Source organism: Phaenicophaeus curvirostris, chromosome Z (assembly GCF_032191515.1).
Source record: "Phaenicophaeus curvirostris isolate KB17595 chromosome Z, BPBGC_Pcur_1.0, whole genome shotgun sequence".
In the NCBI taxonomy this organism is placed as follows: Eukaryota; Metazoa; Chordata; class Aves; order Cuculiformes; family Cuculidae; genus Phaenicophaeus; species Phaenicophaeus curvirostris.
Genome location: NC_091431.1, coordinates 48,228,617 through 48,251,023, shown reverse-complemented (window position 1 = coordinate 48,251,023; position 22,407 = coordinate 48,228,617). Strand labels below are relative to the sequence as shown.

The window sequence follows — 22,407 nt, the reverse complement described above, 5'->3', positions numbered from 1 at the left end:
CAGCAGGGAATTAGAGAAGGCTGTTTTGTCTTTACATCTCTTCTGTTTGACAAAGTTTGTAGCTTTTTCTCTCCAGCTCTGTAAAGCTTGATGGGTTGATAGCACGCTCTTGGAAGCATGGACCACACTAGTATAGTTGAAGACTAGAGGCATGCCTGAGGATCAGAAATCTGTGCTGTTTGAGGCACAGGCGTGCCAGAGGACCAAGCTGAGCTGTGGGCTGCTACAAATCAGACTGGTTGTCTGTATCTAGGGATGTCAGTGAAGCCCCTAGTTTCAGGTCTGACACAGATGCATGCTTTAGTCACCAGGTGAAGTTTCTGTACAGATGTGCTTGTTACTTCAACAAGCAGGATGCATCCATCTCTTAGCAGGAGAAGGTGACTGATGTACATGAAGCATTTCTGATATTCCTTGGAAGGCAGAGCATGGTGCAGAATGGTCATACAGATAGTTCCAGCTGTGTGCCAGATGAGTAGTCTTTGTTCACATGTGTCTGGCTGGCATCTCCAAGAATACAACGCCTCTTGTGCATTTTTTGTATGGCACATGATACCGGTTGACGTGCTGGCTGTGATAACTTATAAAGCTCAAATGCTTATGTCATTTGAAAATTGTAGTGAACTCTGTTTTAGGAAGTGAGGCATTTGGCTGGGGTTTTTTTCTGTTTTAGATACCCATCTAGCTATATAAAAAGAGAAGCAGAGATGTGGTCAGTAATTGTCCTGTAGAGATATTATTCAAGTGAATCTCCATAAACTTCTTTAGAGAGGTTTAATGTACTTTCCTTGGTCATGTGTTAGCATGAGCCTATTAGTCTTATTACCACTAGAATGTTTGCTTTTTCACGCTTTGGCAGGACTACCTGAAATGTTTGAATCTGAAGACTGCTCTATCTCCTCATTTCTGTTTCAGTCAGTAAGAAGTATAATTTGCCAAAGTATAAATAATTTTTTCTTTCAAATCTGTTGTTGCTTAGAGAGTGGCAAGTTTCAGCCTACTGGCTTGTCTGTTAGAGTGAAAAAAAAGATTAAAACCCCAGTTTCCTCCCTGTGCTGTGGCACAGGGACATGATGTTCAGGCATTGAACTTTGTTCAGAATTCAGCTCCCATGGTAACAGGCACATCTATGAATATTTAATAGCAGGAGATTCCCTTTTTTCCAATGAAGTGTTGTCGTGTTTCGGCAACAGTAAAGTATCAGCTGAGAAAACCAGCTCCTCATAAATGAGAAGAGTTCTGAGACAACAGAGATGCTTTGATCCACCATTCATCAGAAAAATTAAGGACTGACTTTCACCAAGATTCACATGTCATTGTCTTTGAAAAGAGAGATTTCATAAATAAGATGATAAACTGCTTCACAGACATGTCACTTTAGTGCTTAGTCTCATTCAATTAAAGGAGTCAGTTTTGACTTTAAACAAACTGGCTTCTTAAGCTAGCTTGAGGATGTAAACCAGCTTCTCAACACAAAAAAAATGGTTAAAGTGAGAATGAAAATGAAATTGAGATTGGTCTTGCAATCCCTATTAAAGGAGATGCCCTGTTAAAGGAGCATTTTCCCTAGAGCCAAGTGGTAGTTGCAACATTTACGTATGCCTGGGCCCCTAGTGAATCTGGCTTCTGTTGGCTTTTCATATAAAAAGTTCGTATGTGGCATTTTTTTGGTCTGAAATTTTAAATTCACTGACTTTTAACTCAAAATAGTTCAAAAGTAGCTTTTAAAATGAAACTGTGCTTAGTCTTAAAGTAACACATTTATCAGGTGGATGACTTAATGTCAGTCGTTGTAAATGTTTAAACATATTGTTTGTTCATCACTGCCTTTTTATTTACCTTAGTAGAGTGGGATTTCATTCTTTTATAGTTCCAATGCATAGATCAAATGAAAAGTGGATTAAAAATTATTGAGATTTAAAAAAAATTGAAGATAAAGCAACTTAATAAGATTGAAGACCACTGGGAAGGTTTTTTATGTTTTTCAGTTACAGTGATTTCATAGGGAGCTTATTGCTACCATGAAGAAATCATGCAGTATGAAAGAGAAGTATTTCCTTGCTGCATATGCTCCAGACAACATTTATGCACTGTCGTTAATAGGGAGTCTATAGCTTGTATCATGGTCTGTCCTAAACATGCTGTGCAGATAAATGCTTGCACTGATGAACAGATTAAAAATAAAATCTTGCAGCTACCACCCAAGCAGCAAGCTCATGCCGTTGTTTTAGCTAGAAGCCTGTGATGTTCCAGCCTAAATGCTAAGTTATCTTCTCTTGATCTCTAGTGGGATAAAAGTATTGTCAAGTTAAAGTGTTTTTATAGTAATACTTCAGTTTGCCTCTGTCAGGCTAAATGGAATTCTTCAAAAGCAGGTAAAGGCCAGGCTTATGTTGTCATGAGTTCAGCACAAATGCAGGGGAAACAATACTATTTAAAACTCACCCAGCGAGTTCCCTGAAGCAGCTTACTACATGAATACTCATGCACTCCTAAATGGGAGGGAAGGTCTGCAGTTGGGAAGGAAAATACTGTCTTGATAACAAAAACATATTTTATAGGTGCCAGAAATGTCATCTGGTAGTGATGTACAGTAGTTTAGCTGTCACCCTGGTTTAAATTGGTGAGATTTTCAAAAAGAGTACAAATGATTTAGGAAAGGAGGTTCCTTCAAAAAAAATAAAAATAAGGACTCTCATTCCTGCAAACCACTGGGGCTAAACTACTGAAGATGCTAGAGCACCTTCTTGCCCTCTGCAGCTGATGAGATATACTTTTGGCATAAGTGTTTATGAACAGTTGAATGTTAATTTTTTGTTTTGTCTTATCGTATTTCTGCTTCTAGATTATTCAGGAATTTTTCCAAGATCCTGTACTGTAGTACAAAATACATTTAGAAAATTCCTGACAGCTCCATGCTGAGGTTAGCTGCACTACGCCAATATTAGAAACTTACATCAGATTTTCTTCATTTGCCCGTTGTAGTGAACTAAGAAAAATGAGCAAGGTGAATCTACCCAAGGCAGTGGCTGGCTAGGTGTGGAACCTGTTGACTGATTTACTGTCAGCGTTGTACACTGTGACGTGGTGTCAGCGAGAAGGATTCCATGCAAGCATACTCGATGTCTGTGTGAGGCAAGATGAAGAGTTTGTTTTAAGGTCTGTGTAGACTGGTAGTGATCTTCAGCCAGGGTTTCATTTCCACACTTGAGATGTGTGCCTCTGGCCCTGGCAACAACTCTGCAGCTGTGTTGAAGGAAGAGCTCATTCAGCTTCTTGGTTTGGGCAGCAGTTGGTTAATCTGTTAAAAAGCATTGACCATAGTGTTGGGTAGCGCAACTGCTTCTTTCATCCATTTTCCCCAGAGATTTGCACTAGGTTGCTGTTCTCCAGGCATCTTTAAGTTGTATGCCTTGTAAAGGGGAGGGCCTGAGAGCTGATGTTAAATGCTAATTAATACCTTGCAACATTAATGCTTGTGTTGGGCCCAAAGCTGTCTTTCCTTGAACCTTGGGTTCTTTTAGTTGCAGTAAGTGTAGGCATTCAACAGCTGAGTTGGGAGAATGAGTGCACTGGCCAGTTTTACTAGTGCACACGTATATGTTGTGTGCTTTCCTCAAGCCTTGTTGTCATCTTCTTTTGTCAGGTGCTGGGGCCAATCAGGACCTTTTCTTCTGTGTTTGAAGGCATGGGCCACGTGCCCCAGATCCTGAACATGGTGTGGTGCTTCTGGGAACCTACTGAGATCTAGCTGCATCAGTGGCAGGTTTAGCTAGGAGAGTGACTGTGAGGTAGGGGAGAGAAGTCTGCTACTGTCCTTCTGCTTTCTTGCTGTCCTACCCTATAGCTCCTTTCCCAGCTTTGTCCCAGGGCAGAAGGAAGTTCGGGTTCTGGCTCTGGTGGTCTCAGTATTGCTGACACGGGGTGACAGGGGACACTGGGGCGCTGTCTGTTCAGGTCAGACGGGACTCCCGCTGTGCCCTGACAGAGCCTCCTGGCTGCCCTCAGCTCCAAGCACTTACAAGTTCACCTATGTCCTTCTCTTCGTTGGAGGACTGTGAAGCCTGATGGAGAAGAGAGAGACCAGCTGATGGTAAGGCTGGGCAGCTTTGGAAGCTTTGCATATTTCTGCTGCTTCAGAGCAAGTTTCCTCCACTCCCTCCTTGTGTCCTCGATGGTGAGACTGGAGCAGAAGGGATGACCTGGTAAAACCAGCCAAGGCAGCTGCCACCAGCTGCAGCTGGAAGCTGTTACTCTGTTTGGTGCTCTCTAATTGCTGCTGTCACTGCTCCAGGGAAGCAGAGGGAGAGGTAGTTTCTTTGTTTTTCAGCTGAGAGAGTTAAAAATCATTGGGTTTGGCTCAGCCTCGGCAGCCCTCTTCTCCTTGGCTGATGGATGAGGGATGGTCCTGGCTTTTGTGAAGAGACTTGACAGAAGTCAGTCACTGCTGTGAAGCAAGGAAAGAGTGGGGGGTGAGGGCAAGACTTCCCTATTGATCTCCATGGGTGCCCTTTCTGTCCTGAGGGGTTGTTCCTGCATAGGGGGCACCGTAATAGCTGCCGCCTTCACCCTGTGCTTCCCTGAGAGGGCAGAAGCTTTTTCGCTCTACCTGAAGTGATGTGTCTGCCAATAGCCTGCCATGTACCTTTACTGGCACACAGCTTCCCCTTGTAGCTTGGAGGAGCCATAAGCAGTGTATGGTGAGTCTTACTGCTGGATAAGTCACTTTGGAAATGTATGTGGGGTGGGACAGTTGGGAACTGAGAGACCTGGGTGGGAACAAGAGCAAAGTGGAGGAAGCTGCTGGGACGTGACAGTGTTTGGAAAAATTAGCTTCATTATGAGCTGTTATAGGAAAAAAAAGAATATTGACGTGAAGCAGGGAGGGGGAAGGGCAGTCTAACCAGAGCAGTAAAGATGTCAGCTGTGTTTCTAAAAGTGAATATTTGGAATTTCATACAATCATAGAATAACCAGGTTGGAAGAGACCCACCGGATCATCGAGTCCAACCATTCCTACCAAACACTAAACCATGCCCCTTAGCACCTCGTCCACCTGTGCTGTAAACACCTCCAGGGAAGGTGAATCAACCACCTCCCTAGGCAGCCTGTTCCAGTGCCCAATGACCCTTTGTGTGAAGAATTTTTTCCTAATGTCCAGCCTAAAAATTTACCTTACTACAATGTATTAGCATCCTGTGGAGTGCCACTCATCTGTTTGAATGAGGTTGCAGTGGCTTAGTTATTGATGAATACAAAGAATAGAACTGCAGAGAAGTGATTGAAGTAACCTTCGAAAGAAAGAAGTGACAGTGTTTGAAGTAAATTAAACATTATCTTTTTTTCCCCTTGAAATGCTAGCAGGATTACTTAAGGAAGAATGTGCATATAAAAAAAAGTGTGTTCCACAAACAGAAGCATTTGTGCTGATTTTTAGAGCCATCATAATAGCACAGCTGGAGGAATTCCAGGGGAATTTGTGAAAGTGTGTGCGTAATTAGTACTGCCTTTGAAACACACAGAGGGGAAAAAGTAGTGGATGCCAGCAAATCAGGAGAAAAAAAGTGTTACCCAAGCATTTGGAATTTGATTTAACTACAGTTACTAGCTCAGTACAATCCTGTTAAAAAAACGGCGGGGGGGGGGGCTGGGGCAAATATATAAATAAATAAATGCAGTTGGTGGGAAGTTTATAGGGGTAGTCTCAGTAACTGGGTAAAGTATATAACTTTCATTATTACTGGAATGCTGCCAAAAAGGAAAGTTTCCTGAAAAGTTTCTGCTTTCATGAGAGTGACATTTCTCAAAAAATTCTAAGATAAAAGGGCACTGCTGTTGCAGAAGTCATATGCAGAGTCTGTGAAGGAACTCTTCAGGCATGTCAATGAGGAGCAACTCAGTGAGTCTACCGTGAGCCAGGGTGGCAGGAGCTGGGGTCACGACACCTACCAAAAGAGAAGGAAAAGGAAGGAACACTCCCTTCATCCATTTTAAAGCAAATATCTTTATAGCCTTTTTTTGTATTGTGTGTTTTCATGGAAAGGAAAACTCAAAGCTGTTTTTCTTGTATTTTCTACAAGCAGTCACACCCTTTTCCTATTGGATCTTCAGAAAAGGGTATTGTAGAGCACAAGTGTTGCCCTCCACCTTTTTTTTTTTCCCAGTTTGTTTTTTTCCACCCAGTTTATCACAGTGTTGATGGAAATGTTTTGGTCTGAGTTGTCCATAATGCCTACTGTGTTCTCTGGCAGGTGCTCCATTGGAGTACATCCCTCACGGCCAATTTGCAAATACCCACTTAACTTCAAATTTGCGAACGCTGAAATTGGAGCAGGACGTTGTGCCTGCTCAGGAGGAGAGGAAGAGTCCACTGGTGGAAGCTGTTCGGGGAAGGAAGTCCTTTTCTTGTCAGGACAAAACTCTCACTCCAATTAACCTGACAGATGATCAGCTTGCTTCTGGCCTCTATGGTAATAACTGGCTCGCATTCACCTTTCATCATGCTGATGGAGTTTGAATATGAAATACAGTTAAGGGAGATTTTCAGGGTTCTCAAAATTGTGAAAGCAGAAGTTGCAGCTATGGGGAAAGTTACAGCCTGAGTCGCTGTGTCTGCAGATAGTAGCTGGGTTTTAAATGATGGATCGTAGTGCTATTCAGTGTGTTCATAAGGAACGTGTAGCAAGAGAGAAAGGGTCAATATTTTTCCTTTAAACTAAGATTTGTATGAGTATTTTACCTGTCTCATGCTTAGAGATTGGTTTAAAAGTTATTCAGTGAATACTAAAATCTAAAAGACCGGCCTTGATTAACTTCCCCACTTGGTTGAATAGGTTATTGTTGTGCTATCTGTACTAATGTGTTAGTTCTGGCAATGAGCCACTGTCATCTGACACCAAGAATTAAGATTTTCTTAACAGAACAGAGTAACCCATTTCAGGGTTAGGAGTATTTCACAAATAGCAAAGAAAAGAGAAGTGTCTTTTCTTAAGAAGTATTTTAAAGAATCGTGGAGGTTAGCAGCATATTGGAAGATGGGAAGGTTAGGCTAAACTAGTTTTCTGTTTTCAGATGGTTTTGGAAGTGCTACTCTATTTCCAGTGTGTGAAAAAGATTAGAAAGCTGACCTTCAGTTGGTAAATTAAATAGAAAGCTATTTGCTTTGGAAAATTGTCTAAACTACTGCAGTCAAAGCCAGCTACAGATTTGTACTAATTCATGTTTTTTGTCTCCCTTTTCAACAGTATGCACTAATAATGAAAATACACTCAAATCTATCATGAAGAAAAGGGATGGGAAAAAGGATTTGACCAACACTAAGAAGAACCTCCAGTTTGTTGGCATTAATGGCGGGTAGGAGACCTGTGTCCAAGAAATCTGTAGCTTTCACACTGGAAGGAAAGAAGGAACCCATCAGCTTTTGCCTTTCTCTTAGGTTGGGATGCATTTGCTGAGTTTAAGGTTGGAGGAAAGAATGAAACAGCTGAGCTCATCTTCATCCTCTGTGAACCTTATGTGCTTGCAAGTCACACGTGACATCAGTCTCAAGTACCTCTAGATTAGATTGCTGCCCAATCTAACACTGGGAAAATTAAACAAACTTAAAACAGCCATGGGAACGTTTCTCAGGCAATATTTTAGTAAGGAAAACTTAAATATGTCTTTGGCAGCAGGCAAGTACAGCAACAATGCAGCAAGAGATGGCACTGGCTAAGAATTAATTTTTCTGGTTTTGCACTAGATTAAATTCTTCTACACAAATGCAGAAAACACGGGGGAAAATTATCTTCGTTTAAAAATATTACTTAACCCTTGCAGAATGTCGCAAAGAACTTTAAAATAGTTTCACCAAATTATTTTTATATAGCTTTTCTAGCCCCTTCCTCAGATTAGTTTTAATTTAATACAAATGCCTTGTGCAGTTTATATCCTAAATACTGCAGTTACTTCATTTGACACATATTGGCTAAACACGTTGTAACTTGCAGTGGTGAAATGTTATCACTGGTAAATGATTTATGTACACTAGAAGAATAGACTTAGCACATTAATTCGTCGGCTGTTGAAGTTGGTGAGGTAAGACAGTTCATTAGAATCAGCATTATAATTGTCCAAACCACATGTATTTAGCTAAAATATCAAAAGTTTTTTGGTTGTCAGAGGAAGAAATGTTAAAATTGTGGCTGTTGTCTTTAGATACGTTTGTTATCTTCCCTGCTTTTATCTGCCTATTGAAGTAATGACACAATTTAGCCTGAACAACATAATTTCATTTTGGAGCTAAGGCAAGGTCTGATGGTATGTTAAGACTTCTGTTTAAAATAGGTTGCTGTTTCGTTACACACTGTGCACGTAATCACAGTGTCACTTGGCAGTGACACTGAATTCAGTGAGTAACAAAGGTCTCTGTGTAGAAAACGAGGGCTAAGTCTTTGCAAGATGTTTTTCACCTTGGCACAAGAGCAGGTGGGTTCTGACTGCTGCTGAATGGTGCTGTGCAAGCACCCTTGCCTGTTCTCCCCCCAGGTATGAGACAACTTCCAGTGATGACTCCAGCTCTGAGGAAAGCTCCTCCTCGGATTCAGAGGAGGAGTGTGAGGACCACGAGTACCCCTGCGACCGGCACATAGTGGAGGGACAGTCCGTGCCCTGTGCCTCTGAGGTCTGTGCTGTGGGGGCAGATAAGGACAGCATCCCTGCAGAATGTGAGGCTGAGGAGGTGGAAATCAGAGAGAGGTAGGTTGCTGACTGTCTCCTGAGCACTCCCCATTGCTGCTCGGCTGCTGCTGCTTCTCCTCCTGAGGCAGTTTCATGGGAAAACAACCTTGTGTGAATGGGGAGAAGGTCTCGTAGGATGTTTTTTCCAGTGGCTGACCCCAGCAGCTTTAAGTAGTCCATTTATAGTTTGCCCCCCACCCCTAGTAGAGCCTCTACCAGGTCACAAATGGCACTTGTAAGCAGCTTGCTCTGTAAAACAGTAAATTAGCAAGCAAATGAGTCTTGAGCCACACACATTGGGTCAGCAGCCTGCTGGGAGTGCATCTGCAATTTGCGCCTTCCACAGCATCTCAACTGTGGGTGGTACTTCTCGGTGAGATAATGGCGTACTGCAGCAAGGAGGTTGTCCAACCCTGAGGTTGTATACTTCATATGGATCATATGTTGTCATATACTTAAAGGCTACCATCACTCACTTGTTCAGAATTTCATGTCTAAGTTAAGTTTCAAATTGCTGCTAATGCGCTGTGTAAAGTATCATTTGACTGGCAAGGCTTTCTTTTTGGCACATGGAAAGCAGTAATGTGGTGAGTTTTACTGATTCTTGATTTCTTGGGACAAAATGAAGTACAAACATAGATAGTAAAGGGGTATTTTATAGATAGTAAATTTGGCAGATGTTTACAAGTGTGCTAGCTTCGAAAATTCTCTGTGTGGAATAGTAGTAAAAGAGCTAAGACAAAACTAGCGTCATGTTTCTCTGGAGATACAGCTTAGCATCAAACTTAGTTCTAATTATCACCTGCTGAATAAGAGATGCAGAAATTTGTAATTTAGGGATATTCATAGGCCTTGGAGCTGTAAGTTTTAAAGTGCCTTGAGCTGTATTTATACGGTACTGTAGCCTGTTATTTTACAGGTCACACAAAAAGATGGGCAGTTTTCTCAAAGGAGCTCTCAGTTTAAACCTACCGTAGCAAGAGGTGGTGGTGAAGGGCAGCTGGGCAGCTTAGATAGCCTCATGTACTTGAGGAGCCTGTTCTTTGCAAGCTGATTCCCCTGGCAGTGTGCCTTCAATGGGAAGAGGCAGGATGCATGGCCATGTGGGACCAAGTGTGGTCCATTCAGTGGTGGAGCACTTAATTGTTCTGGAAGCACTAGCAGATGGCTTGTAACCCGGAGGGGCTAAAATGCCAACATTACACGCATGAGGGTGTTAGCCTTTCCACTTGTGGGGAGTATTTTTCTGGAAAATTGCCACTACCCTTTGTGGCAGGTTGTAGGCAGAGGCATTAGCCATAGCATGGTGTGCCACGTGGCACAGTGATGGGCATTCTTATTTTCACCTGTTCCCTGAGTTTTGAAATTTGTGATGTAAAGGAGGCAGAAGTAAAAATACAAAGGTGGACTGGAGAAAGAGTCTAAATTTCCATAGTGGATGGGATGAGGAACACTGGTTCCAGTGAACCAGGGAAACGCCACATGTGCCCTTTCCTACCATTTAATTCCATTTCAGTCAGAACAGTTGGCATTTCCCCTTGTTAATCAAGTAATCAAAGCGGAGAGTATATAATACATGCTGGTAGTAGAGCAGTAGGTGAGAATTTCCACTAGAAGAGTTGCCAAGTCTAAAGCACAGAAGCGATGGGTTGCCTGATCTCTGTTCCCACTGCTCCTCCCATATACATCTGGGAAAAACATGTTTCCTCTTTGTGGACATCCACAGCCCTGCCAGCGGCTCCACTCGCCATGGAGGGAATCCTTGCAGAGAAGAGCTGTCAGAGCAGCTTCTGCATTGCAGGAGCTGATGGCTTGATGGAAACATGCGTTCCTACACAACTTTCAGGAAGGTAAATGTTTCTATAATGGAACATCAAGAGAAAAATTGAAACATGCCATGTATTCTGCTGTCTCTCTCAGGTACGAACTAAGTGAAAAGATGCTTTCTGCCTGTCACCTGCTGAGAAACAACATTGATGACCCTAAGGCACTGACCAACAAAGATGTGGTAAGCAATGGATGGCAAAATTATCTCTGAGCTGTAACAAAAAAGCTTCAGGGAGAGATACGTTTTGGGTTTGCAGAACCAGCACTGCAGTGGCTAGGCAGAAGAGGATTTTGTGTTTCCTGAAAGAGTCATGAAGTTCTTTTTCTATCAGGAGTCTTTTGTCCAGAGAATGTACTTGTGCTTTGTGTGCTGGGGTTTTGTTTCCCGAGACACACACATGAAAATAGTAACATGAAAGTGCAGTTTCAACACAACCCTACATTCCCATGTTATTTTTGTAAGCATTGATTTAGAACTGCTGTGGGTGGCTTTTGGGCCTCACATTAAGAGATTGCAGGGGTGAGAGGCCTATTTCTTCCTCTAACAAAAGCTCAGAGTCTATTCTGAAACTGCACGTGCTCTGCCTCCTTCTAAGTGCAGGGGTACTGTTTCTGTCTTGCTTGCTGCACTGGCAGCTTTTATCAGTGCAGTAGGAAGTAAGCAGGATTCATTGTTAATACTCTGTCTTAAGAAATTAAGTTGTGTTTGCTTTATATAGGAATTGGCTATATGCCTCGTATAGGAATTGCCTATGCTACTCTGTGAGGGCAATCTGAAAGCAAAGGAGCACTGCTTAGTGATATGAAATTGAATTTTGCAGTTGTTGCAGTTGTTACCTTTTACATTACCACACAATCCAGTGCCAGTCTCCTTTATGATAGAGCATCTGCAGCTTCTTGAAGACAGTAATATTACCTGTAAGACACAGGCACAAGTATTGTCCGTGTCCAGTTCTGACATTGGTGAGCAGGGAAATGTTTAATACAGTTGTGATGGGTAGTTTTTAACTCCATGTTAGGCCTTCAGGAGTAGTTTAGGCATTCGAACAACAAATGCTTCAGGAGCTGAAAGTGTCAAAAATGGCATAACCTGGTGATAATCTCTGCCTTGGAAGCATAATTGGAATTTATGTGTTTCTTGCTGTACTTAAAGTGTTCGCCAGCTCAAGTGAGCTTTAAAGCTGGAAAATGCAGCCTAATCAGCTCTTGTTCTCTGTCTGCAGATAAAGAGGTCTTGTCCAAAAAGGGTAAACTTTAGTACAGCTAGGGATCCAAATGAATCATCCCAATCTCTTCCAACACCCTCAGCACTTGCAGCTGCTGTTTACACCAGGAAGAGCTGCAGACTGCCCCTTTTGGGATGCGATTGGTTACTGAAATTGAAAGAAGTGTACCAGTTACTTAGTAGTATCTGTAGTACTGTGACTGTAAAAATAATTTCCTAGTGATATTTTGCACTCAGTAGTGCCTAAAATAATAAAAAAAATATTGTATGACTTTATGACCACTTCATGTTTTAACTCTGTATGTTCATAATACACGTGGTCTTTTGACTCAAGTGGCTGGACTTTTAAGTTTTTATTATAATAGTACTGATATAGAATATTCTGTATGAATGCATGTATGTGTAGTACAGATATATATGTAGTGCAGACGTGTAGAATATTTTCCCTTTGCCAGACAGGGGCCCACTCTAGAGCTATTGATACAGGTCCTCAGTGTTTTCCCTAGAGGCTGGAAAAGCTTGCTGGGTGTCTTCTGTGCAAAATTGTCCTTGAACTTGCCCTTGTAGGTGGGGATTTTTGAGAAGAGAAGGACATGATGGTCCTTCTAGGTTAGAGAAATTGTCTTAGAAAGTCAGAGCTGATGGTGATTGCAGGAGCCCCTTTGGCTCACAGCTAGATGAGCTCTACCTGTGTTGTTCCCAACAGACAGTTATTTGGCCTAAGAGTCTCCAACCCCTGCACCCTGAGTCCATATTAATGGGAAAGTTTATCCTGAATAGCTAACCTGTATCTTCTCATTGCTGTTGAAATCCCTAACTACTAGAGCTAGCCATCCTGCAGGTGAGGAACAGGCTCACACCTTTCTCACTGCAACAGCTTTTTGCCCTGTGAAAATGTTACAGTGCTCCTTTCCCCATTTGTTTTTTCAGCACAGCATCTTAAGTTCTTGTCTGTCCTGTAGGTTAGATTTCCGTGGCTTCTAATGGTTCTCACTGCTCATTTATATCATTTAGTGACTGGACCAGACAAGGCAGCCTAGCTGTCTCTTCCACAATGCTAGGCAGAGAGAAGGGACTGCATCACACATGATGCAATGTATATATCTGTTTATTTACCCCAAAACAGTATTTGCCATTCTCGTTAGTGTGATGTTGTTGGCTCAGGTTCAGTTAGTCGTCCTCTGTAATGCCCAGCTCTTCTTTGTTTTGTGCATTTGATAACTCATGCTTTGGAATTGGGCTTAGTTCACTTAGCATACTGTGGTTTTAAGTCCCTGAGAAATGTGTGTTCCCACTGCTCTTAGTCTTAGGTTCATCAATGTTTTATAAACTTAGTTAAGCATTTAACAGAAACTGTTAGTCCAAGTCATTTTTCTCTTCACTAATGTTTAATATCCATAAATTCTGTGAGTAATCTCATCCTAAAATTCTGTGCCTTCACAGGAGAACCATTGCTGAGAATTGGGTAAAATGAGAGGAAGTAAACAATCTGTGCTTTTAAGAGGAGTTTAGTCAGAGGGGAAGCTTCAGTCCTTACAGCTTGTTTGTGAGCTGAATACTTTATTCCTGCATTTGACTAAAAAAAGCCTGACCTCCTGCAATACTGACTTGTGGGATGGAAAATCCTTTAAATGGATTACCCATATGTAAGTTTTTCTGTCTTGGTTTTGGCAGAGGTTTTGTTTAAATACCATCCAGCATGAGTGGTTTCGTGTCTCAAGTCAGAAGTCGGCTGTCCCTGAAATGGTTGGAGACTACATAACTGCTTTTGAAGAGATTTCTCCTGCTGTCCTCAGACATATCATCAATATGGCAGATGGAAACGGAAACACAGCTCTGCATTACAGCGTCTCACATTCTAACTTTGAAATTGTAAAGCTTCTTCTGGATGCAAGTAGGTTGACTTCTTGGCATATTTTTTCAAATCATTTTTGTTCTTTACAGTCTTCAGGGGTAGAATTCTTGATGAGCAGGAGATCAAGTTTGGGCCTCCTGTAGCAGCTGTTTTAACTGTTAACAGTTACATCATGGCTAACTTGGGTAGTCTGGAATCCTTGTTTCTATTGCTAGCTTTGGAAGTGATGGTGATGGCTCATGAAGAAGTTACAGAAACACCCAAGTAAATTTTATACAGAGTTGATTAGTGTTTCAAACAGGTAGAGCCCTGATTCTTGGACTGTATTCCAAGTGCAGCAGCACAAGAACTGTAGAATGATTTGAGTTGGAAGGAACTTTAAAATTTAACCATCTATTTCCAACCCACTGCCATGGGCAGGGACAGGTCCCACTAGACCAGTCTGCTCAAGGCCCCATCCAGCCTGGCCTTCAGTGCTTCCAGAGAGGGGGAATCTAGAACTTCCATGGGCAACCTCTTCCAGTATCTCACCACCATCATCATGAAGAATTTCTTTGTAATGTCTAGTCTAAATCTTCCCCCTTCCAATTTAAAGCCATTCTCCCTCATCCTATCACTACCTGCCCTTTTAAAAAGTCCCTCCCCAACTTTCATGTAGGCCCCTTCAGGTACTGGAAGGTCTCTATAAGGTCTTCCTGGAGCCTTCTCTTCTCCAGGCTGAATAAACAACTCTCTCAGCATGTCCTCACTGCAGAGATGCACCAGCCCTCTGGTCATCTTCATGGCCACACCTATTTGAATAGTTCATATCCCGAGGCGGCACAGCTGCTGCTTAGCCAAAGGTAGGATGGAGGAAGATGCATTCAGATATAAATGTCTGTGTTAAACACTTAGACCAGTCTAGCTTAATTTTACTGGAACAGTACAGAAGCTTTTTCTAGCCACCACCTTGGCATTATACTGCTCCTTTGGGAAATGAGCAGTATGGCATTCTGCCACGTAGGAGCATTTATCTGATCTATGAGCAATGTCATAATGCTTCGTATAGTTGCTTTTGTTTTGCTTTCTTCTCTCAATTCCCTTTCCACGCACATGTAGAGAAGATAGTGGCACAGGGGAAACTCCAGAGTATCTGCTCCTTACATGCTTTAAGCTAGAAAGGAGTCAGCAGAAAGTGTCACATGTTAGAACTGGTCCCATGCAGGATTCAATCTGTTTAAGCCAGCTTCTGACATTTCTTTCCTCAAAGTAGTTACAAAACCTATCACAGTTGGTTGTGAAGCTTAACTAGGCCAGTGGCATGGTTGGAGTGTCAGCCTAGCAACATTTACGAAACAAGACGGGTAACATCAGATAAACAAGGATATTAATGATACAAATCTCTCTTTGATAAGCCAGCACTTCTGTCAGTGTAAAGCCTTCCTTGGCAGGAAAGAGCACTTTGAAATCTCTGGTCCTGTTTGAAGGCAGCCTGTTCGGAAGAGTGAGTCATGGCTGGGGAATGTGGGGAATGTCAGGAGCACAGTGTAATGCATCAGGCTGGCTCTGTGGCCCAGCGGTGGGAGGAAACTGCCCCTCGGTGTATCTCAGGATAGCACTAGCATACTTATCTGTTGCTGGATGTCAGGACTCCTGTAGTTTACAGCAGCTTGTGTATTCCTATGAAGACAGTGGGTTTTAACTGGAAAATCAAAAAAAAAAAAGGTGACTTGAGCAAGGTGTGCAGAAGCACACTGCATTTGCACTTGGAAAATATTTGTGAACAGGAAAACTTCAGGTTTCAACAAGTCGTCCTCTGGACCATGTCTAAATCTTGCGGTGTGGTTATAGCATGGGCAGATTCTTGGTTCAAGAATTCCATGTCTGTGTGTTTGGTGGGAAGAGCAGATGAGATAAGAGATTCCTCTGTATCACTGTGCAGTGTTAGCAGAAAGACAAATAGGAAAATACCTCCACTTATTAGACACATAGGAAAGGAGATGAAACGTGACCTCAGAAAATGCACCTCTACTGAAATAGTCTAATCAGGTGTAGGAGAGCATCATCACTTCCACTAATTATTTATTAGTTATAGCAGTGTGTCATATTCTGTGGCTTCAGTGGTTTCATAGAAGTGACTTCTGAAAGTAAGGTTGAGCTACTGATTATAAGGTAGCACAGGAACGTGAAAAAATGTCCTTTTTCTTACATCTGCACTTGTATTGCTTCTGTGATATTCTTTTCACTTTAAGAAAGAAAAGAAAGGGAAAAAAATCCTTTGTCAATAAACGTGAAGAATTTCCTGAAACATTTTTGCTTGTTAAGATATCTGTGGATAACCTCAAGGCTAGAGCTATTGCTTATGTCTGAGTCCTTGCTTTCCAACACTATGGGCACACTGAAAGCCCTGCTCCCTGGTTAACTAACAAGCCCTGCTGGATTTCTGCACAATGTAAGGAACAGAGAGAGATTGGAGGTTAAACTTGAAGAAAAAAGAGAACTCTTATTAGCTGCTGGTGTTAGTCAGGGGACTTGACTGTATTTGTTCCCAGTGTACTTTTGTTCGCATTTAAGTATGCTGTGGAGCTGGAAACAGTCTATAATTGAACGTTCCTTTTCCACAGCTCTAAACATGTCAATGTACACTTACAGATCTTTGAAATAACAGCAGTTAAAGGAAAATTTTTCTGCTGAGGAGAAGCAGCTTTTCAGCTGACCGTGTTGCTGGGCCGTTTTTGGTTTATAGTGTGGATTCCCTCAGGAAAGGAGCTTAAAGACTCTCCTGATAGTATTCCTGGGGTTCAGGCCCATGATGCCAATGGTCATGTCAAATTTCAGACCCCTTACTTTTACAAAAGAAAACAAAAACGGAAAGAAATCCCAAAATGATGACATATGAAATGGCTTTATGCTCTCTCTTGTGTTGCACATGTAGTAGAAGAAAATCCTTTTCTTTCTCAGGCTCAAGAATACCCCTTTTTATTTTTTTCTTCACTTTCCCTTGAATTGCTTCCATTATGAGAGCAATTGGTGCTTTTTATGGGCTGCTCTGCTAACAGTTTATTCAGTTCATTAGTACAATTGGTGCTTTTTGGTTTCCTGCTTTCCAAAGAAATTATCTCATCCCTCTGCAGATGTCTGTAATGTAAATCATCAGAACAAGGCCGGCTATACCCCCATCATGCTTGCAGCACTTGCAGCTGTGGAAGCGGAGAAGGATATGAGGATAGTGGAGGAGCTATTCAGCTGTGGGGATGTGAATGCTAAAGCCAGCCAGGTTAGTCAAATGGTTCATGAGACACCATTCGCACTCTTATGTGTTCTTATTTTTCCTTCCATGCTCCCATCCCTGCTCCATCATTCAGCTTTTTTGGTCATTACTGTTACCCTCTGCAGTCTTTGATGTTTGTGTTTGTTTTTGAGAGCCATGAAAGAACAGTTGAGCCTCAAGTCTGGATCTCTTCTAAAAATGAAGATTGAGTATTATATAAAAGAGCCATTACTGAATTTTAGGAGGCATTTACAAATTCTTTACCATCTAGCTCCTTCCAAGGAACTCCAGATGGTTGGAAGTAGATCTGATATCTTCTATTAATTTAATAAAAAGCTATGTGAATATGGGGTATGTTAAGCATAAAAGGTGTTTAAATAATAGCAAGCAGAACCTTGAGAGTTCTGTACAAAATAACAGTCTTTTTCCCGTCAGAAGAAGGACAGTGCCAAAAAAGTAAGTGTGCATGCTTTGTTACCAATTGTGTAATTATTTGCATTTTCCTCTTCTTTCTATGCAGGCTGGTCAGACCGCACTGATGCTAGCTGTGAGTCATGGGCGGATAGACATGGTTAAAGCTTTACTAGCCTGTGGTGCAGATGTCAATATCCAGGATGACGAGGGCTCTACAGCTCTGATGTGTGCTAGTGAACATGGACATGTAGAGATTGTAAAACTTCTGCTGGCACAGCCTGGGTGTAATGGCACCCTAGAGGACAATGTGAGTTCCCTTTCCAACGTGTTTCATCAGATAGCTTCTTCACTCTGAAATGTTTTTCTAATTCCATTTTTTTCAATGCAGTGGAAGGCTGCTGAGATCTACTTACATCAATCTCTGACTCACCAAAATACTAAATGCATGAATCCTGCGCTTAGTGGTAGCAAGTGCTGTGATTACTTGGCTAGTATCTTTGCTTTCTTAACAGACCTACCTAGCAGCAATTCTTGTGGTTAGCTGTAGGTGTGCTGTGGCCACAACAGAAAAAAACATTCACTAGCTTATGATGAAACATCTTCCCAATTCACATTCCTTCTTCCTTTCCCAGGAATCTTCCAGTTTTCAGTTAGGACCTTATCTGGTGACATAACAGCCTTGCTGTGTTGCTTTTCTGTGTCTGTGGCAAACATCAAGTCTACAGTTCTCTTCACAGGCTGTTCATGCAGTATCTACGCCATGACTTCTGAGATTACAGGTTTGGTCTCAGTCATGAACCTATATTGTCCTGACAATAAACAGATACAGGCTGTGACTTCAGTGCCAAGTAAGACACTTGGGTGTTTCTTGTCAGCAAGGATCATTGCAGTCTACGCTGTCAGCAGACGAAAATGTTGATTCAGCTCGTTTCTTGCCAGAACTGTGTAGTTGTTAACTTCACTTCTTGGGTACATTTCCATTTTTCCTATTCCTTTTACCCACTGAGCACTTAAGTGGAGCCTGGGTTTGAGATCTGGGAGGGTAATGTGTGGTTACTTGATGAAGCTTTTCCAGAGAGGCAGAGACGTCATTTCTGTTCATTCACTGACCTACTGCAAGAGCTGGCTCAGTTGCACAATGGTGCCAGTGGTAACAACTGCCCTGAGAGGAAAATATAAGAAAGCCTCAGTGTAACAAATACTTTTAGGGGCAGTCTGGGCTACTGCAGCCTGGATGCTGTCAGTACTATTAATCGCCAAGTCAATAATTAGAGTCTTTATGGAGACATGACACTTAGTATCCAGCTGCCTGCAGGAGTAGTTGTTTCCCAAGCACAGTCTGCTGCTTACGCATTTTATAATGGGTTTGTCAGTGCTGTGAGATTATGAAATTTTTAGCATTCCCATAGCTATTCAGAATGTGACAGTGATGCTTTTCCAGTCAGAATGATCAGGAGTAAGCTGAGCTTCATCCTTCCAATGTTTGTCACTCTGGTAGTGATTCAGCATCTCTTTAAGAATGTGGCTTTTCTTGATGTTGAGCATGGAGTATATGTAGTGTGTTACATTGCAGTGTAATGGACAGCTCTTCTAGCTCCCAGTCTGCTCAGAACAATTAGATTAAAAGGGTTTACGTTTTCCTTAAATTGGCGCTGATCTCTCTAATACCAGTGCTAATGTAAGAGGTGATCCCTATGAAAGGATGGTTCAGATACTGGCATTATTGTGGAGACCTCTGTGCACAAGAGCTAAAAGTCAGGCAGTGGACCAGCAGGCCACTGTGAGATGTGTGCTGAAGTTGTAGCTGCCTGCCTTATAATTTAAACACCACCAGAGAGCAGAGGGTTGTAGCCACATGATGCACCAATTTCAGGAGGGGGAGAAAAAGAGGAAGGCAGAGTTGGGATGTGGCAGCTTTGTACAAGTGTGCCCACTCAGATGTTCACATCACACGTCATCTGACATTTCCTTGTTCCTGGAGCAAACATGGACTAAGGGAAGACAGAAGGTCAATGGAATTATCCTTCCAGCAAAAGCACTTCTTGTTTCTAAGGCTGAACAATCGTGGTTTCTGAAAGCAGTAGTATCTCCTAAGAATATGAGATGGAAGTATTTAACCAGGAAAGTTCATTTCTTTGTAGCAACCTTCCATCAAAGAGCATTTGGAATTATGAATGCAACTGCTCTTAGTCCTAATGGGAGCTGTAACGTAACAATTTCTTTGTAACACAGCATGATATTTGATTAGTGTTTATCCCTCCCTTATAGTCATTCCACTCCTCACTGACATTGCAGTTTTTCTGAGTCAACCCAATCTTCTGAAATCACTGGCATTACACAGCACTACATGTAACTTTACTGTGATAGCAGCATACTCATTCTTCCTCAGCGATAATTGTGACTCCTCCTTGAGAGAAGTTATGAGGCCTCTGACAGTTGTGACTGTTTCATAAAACAGCAATACAAGGCTTATTGTCAGTTAATTATAATAAAAGAAATTAAATGAGACTTGAAATTAACCCCACTATCTGTCTGAGCAGTAGGGCCTCTGCTTTGTAACTTCCATTCTCTCTGGGCTGGTAGGGCTCTTAAGATACCTGTTTATCCACACAAGCACTAATTCTCTTATTTCTTCCTTTGCTCTTGTAGGATGGCAGCACAGCACTTTCAATAGCCTTGGAAGCTGGACATAAGGACATAGCGGTTCTCCTTTATGCCCATGTCAACTTTTCCAAAACGCAGTCACCGGTTAGTACACAAGGTCCTGCAGTTTATGTTTTAGTTTGCTGCTCCAGAACATAACAGTAAAACATAAACAAAAAGTTAATACCTTGGCAGCTGTACAGCAGCTTGAAATTTCAAGTTTATTCATAGGATAATCTTTATGCTGTTAGTGGAATGTACATTTTTAAATACAGGTTGACTGCAGGAAGCTGAACCCTGGCTGAAGGATACCTCCTCCCTTTTATCTAGGGGTACCGATAGCTCACTAGCAGGGTTCACTCATGCTGGCTAGTGTGCAGAGGTGCTGTTTCATATTTGTAAAGCTCATTATTGACCTGGTCACCAAAACACAGCTGATTGTGGAGTTACAGCTGTCCTAGGTGTTCTGGTAACTATTCCCATGCTCTTTGAGTCCTGGCTTACTCTCCGGATAAACTACTGCTGAACATTTCACTGTCTAAACATGCACTTTCAGTTAGTAGGCTGTAGGACACAGGCACTGTTCTGCCTAAAGTTGGCGGGGGGGGAGAGAGGGAAAAGAAGGAAAATTAGTCTGTGCAATTAAAGGCAAGGGATCGAACGGTGCTTGTGAGTGTGGTGTTTTCATTCAGCTGGCTGGAATAGTTTTCTTTTGATTAATTGTTCTTTCTTGTTTTCTAGGGCACTCCTAGGCTTAGCAGAAAGACATCTCCTGGTCCTACCCACAGAGCCACAATTGAGTAGTGGTGCATGAATATCTGTAAGAATCTCTATGCCATCTTTAAGCTGCTAATGTTACTCTTTTACTGAGACAGATACTGAATGTAATTGTCTTGTGCCTGAACTCACCAGCAAAGTGAAAGCAGAGATCTAGTGCTAAAGATAGAAAACTGTAAACTTGAAGCAAGCATAGTTAAGTAGTGCTAAACTGAGAACCTTAGCAAGAACTGTTCTTTTGTGCAACTACTTGTCTCTCTGTAAGGTGTAAATCCTGTTTTTCTTTGCTGTAGGTTATCATTTCCAATGTTATATGCAGCCTAAGACTTATAAGCAATCCATGCAGTGGTGTCTTGGTGGCTTGTTTTTAATCATTCTAAAACATACTCATATTTACTGTGCCTAGACTTCATCACAGTAACCTTTTCAAAGATTTCATTCCAACATGATTTTGATGTTTTTAATTACTTTGAAATGCAGAAGTTGCAATTGCTTATAAAGTCAGCTCCATGGATCTTGAGCTGGTGGGTGAGTGGGTAGGTATTGGGGATAGAACCTCATGTCAGGTCTGAAGTTCACTACATAAGTTGTTGCTAATTGGGGATAATGTATAACTTTTTATATGAAAGATACTATAAAATTAACTCGCACAGTATTTTCAACGTTTTATATTCCTTAATAATTAAAACCTCCACAAAGAATTACGTATCCTGTTACCGTCTTTTTATTAACAGTCAGTCTATAAGCTCCATACATGTTTGTTGGAGAGTAAAATTAGAGGTACCAGCTGTATATTCCCCTTGAGCGAGATTGAGCATAGTTCTTGGTGCATATTTATGGAATGCTATTACCATGTCACATTCACTTTAGTCATGTGTATTGAAATGTTTGAAGTGCCTTAGACTCTTGCCATATTTTCAGAATAAAATTTCATTACGCTGTTTTACTCCTCTCCTGTTTTATGTGTGATTTGTCATCATCCAGAAATGCTGCATATTACAATTGCAGCAGCAAAACAGCAAGGCAGGGAGGATTGGATAGTTCAGCCCTTGAGGGGGCCAGGTAAACAGCATTAATGCCTAACCTAGTTTTTGTCTGCTAACTGGCTGAGCATTTTAAGCTTTCTGCAAGTAGATCTTTCTTTGCTAGTCTTGCACGTGCTGCAAAGGAAGGACCCTTTGCTGTTTGGGAGAGAAGTGGCCCATCTTGGCCACATAAAGCCTCGTGGGGAAACACAGAACTGCTCGAACTGCAAACTAGTTGGCAACTGAAATAAAAGCCTTATAGCTTTATCTTCCAAACAGTCCTGGCACCTTGGTGAAGGGCAAGATGGCATTGGAGCAAATCCTAAGTTAATGCCTCTGTATTCTTGTCAGTTCTGACCTTCCTGATGAGACAGAGGAACCCATCCCAGTGCCTCCTTTAAGGAACCTGTACGCTTAGAATCATAGGATCAAAGAGTGGTTTGCATTGGAAGGGACCTTAAAGATGATCTAATTCCAAACCCCCTGCCATGGGCAGGGACAATTCCCACTAGATCAGGCTTCTCAAGGCCCCATCCAACCTGGCCTTGAACACTTCCAGGGCTGTGGCATCCATTACTTCCCTGGGCAACCCATTCCAGTGCCTCGCCACTCTTTCTGAAGAATTTCCTCCTTATGTCTTATCTAGATCTGACCTTCTCCAATTTAAAGGCAT

The 22,407-nt window shown here is 41.9% G+C and overlaps 1 protein-coding gene across 3 annotated transcripts in view; it reads left to right on the top strand.

Annotated features, from left to right (window-relative positions):
* KANK1 (KN motif and ankyrin repeat domains 1) overlaps positions 1-21,661 on the top strand; it is a 93,507-nt gene extending 71,846 nt beyond the window's left edge. For 2 of the 3 annotated variants that reach the window (XM_069881046.1, XM_069881049.1), the window contains 9 exons: positions 6,252-6,470; positions 7,245-7,353; positions 8,527-8,736; positions 10,639-10,726; positions 13,445-13,664; positions 16,739-16,881; positions 17,396-17,596; positions 19,939-20,037; positions 20,674-21,661. In XM_069881046.1, the coding sequence (XP_069737147.1) occupies positions 6,252-6,470; positions 7,245-7,353; positions 8,527-8,736; positions 10,639-10,726; positions 13,445-13,664; positions 16,739-16,881; positions 17,396-17,596; positions 19,939-20,037; positions 20,674-20,736 (1,352 nt within the window). In that variant the 3' untranslated portion in view covers positions 20,737-21,661. Of the gene's footprint in view, positions 1-6,251; positions 6,471-7,244; positions 7,354-8,526; positions 8,737-10,638; positions 10,727-13,444; positions 13,665-16,738; positions 16,882-17,395; positions 17,597-19,938; positions 20,051-20,673 lie in introns of all 3 variants that reach the window. The other variant, XM_069881048.1, reaches the window with a different exon arrangement.
* Positions 21,662-22,407: the final 746 nt, after the last annotated feature.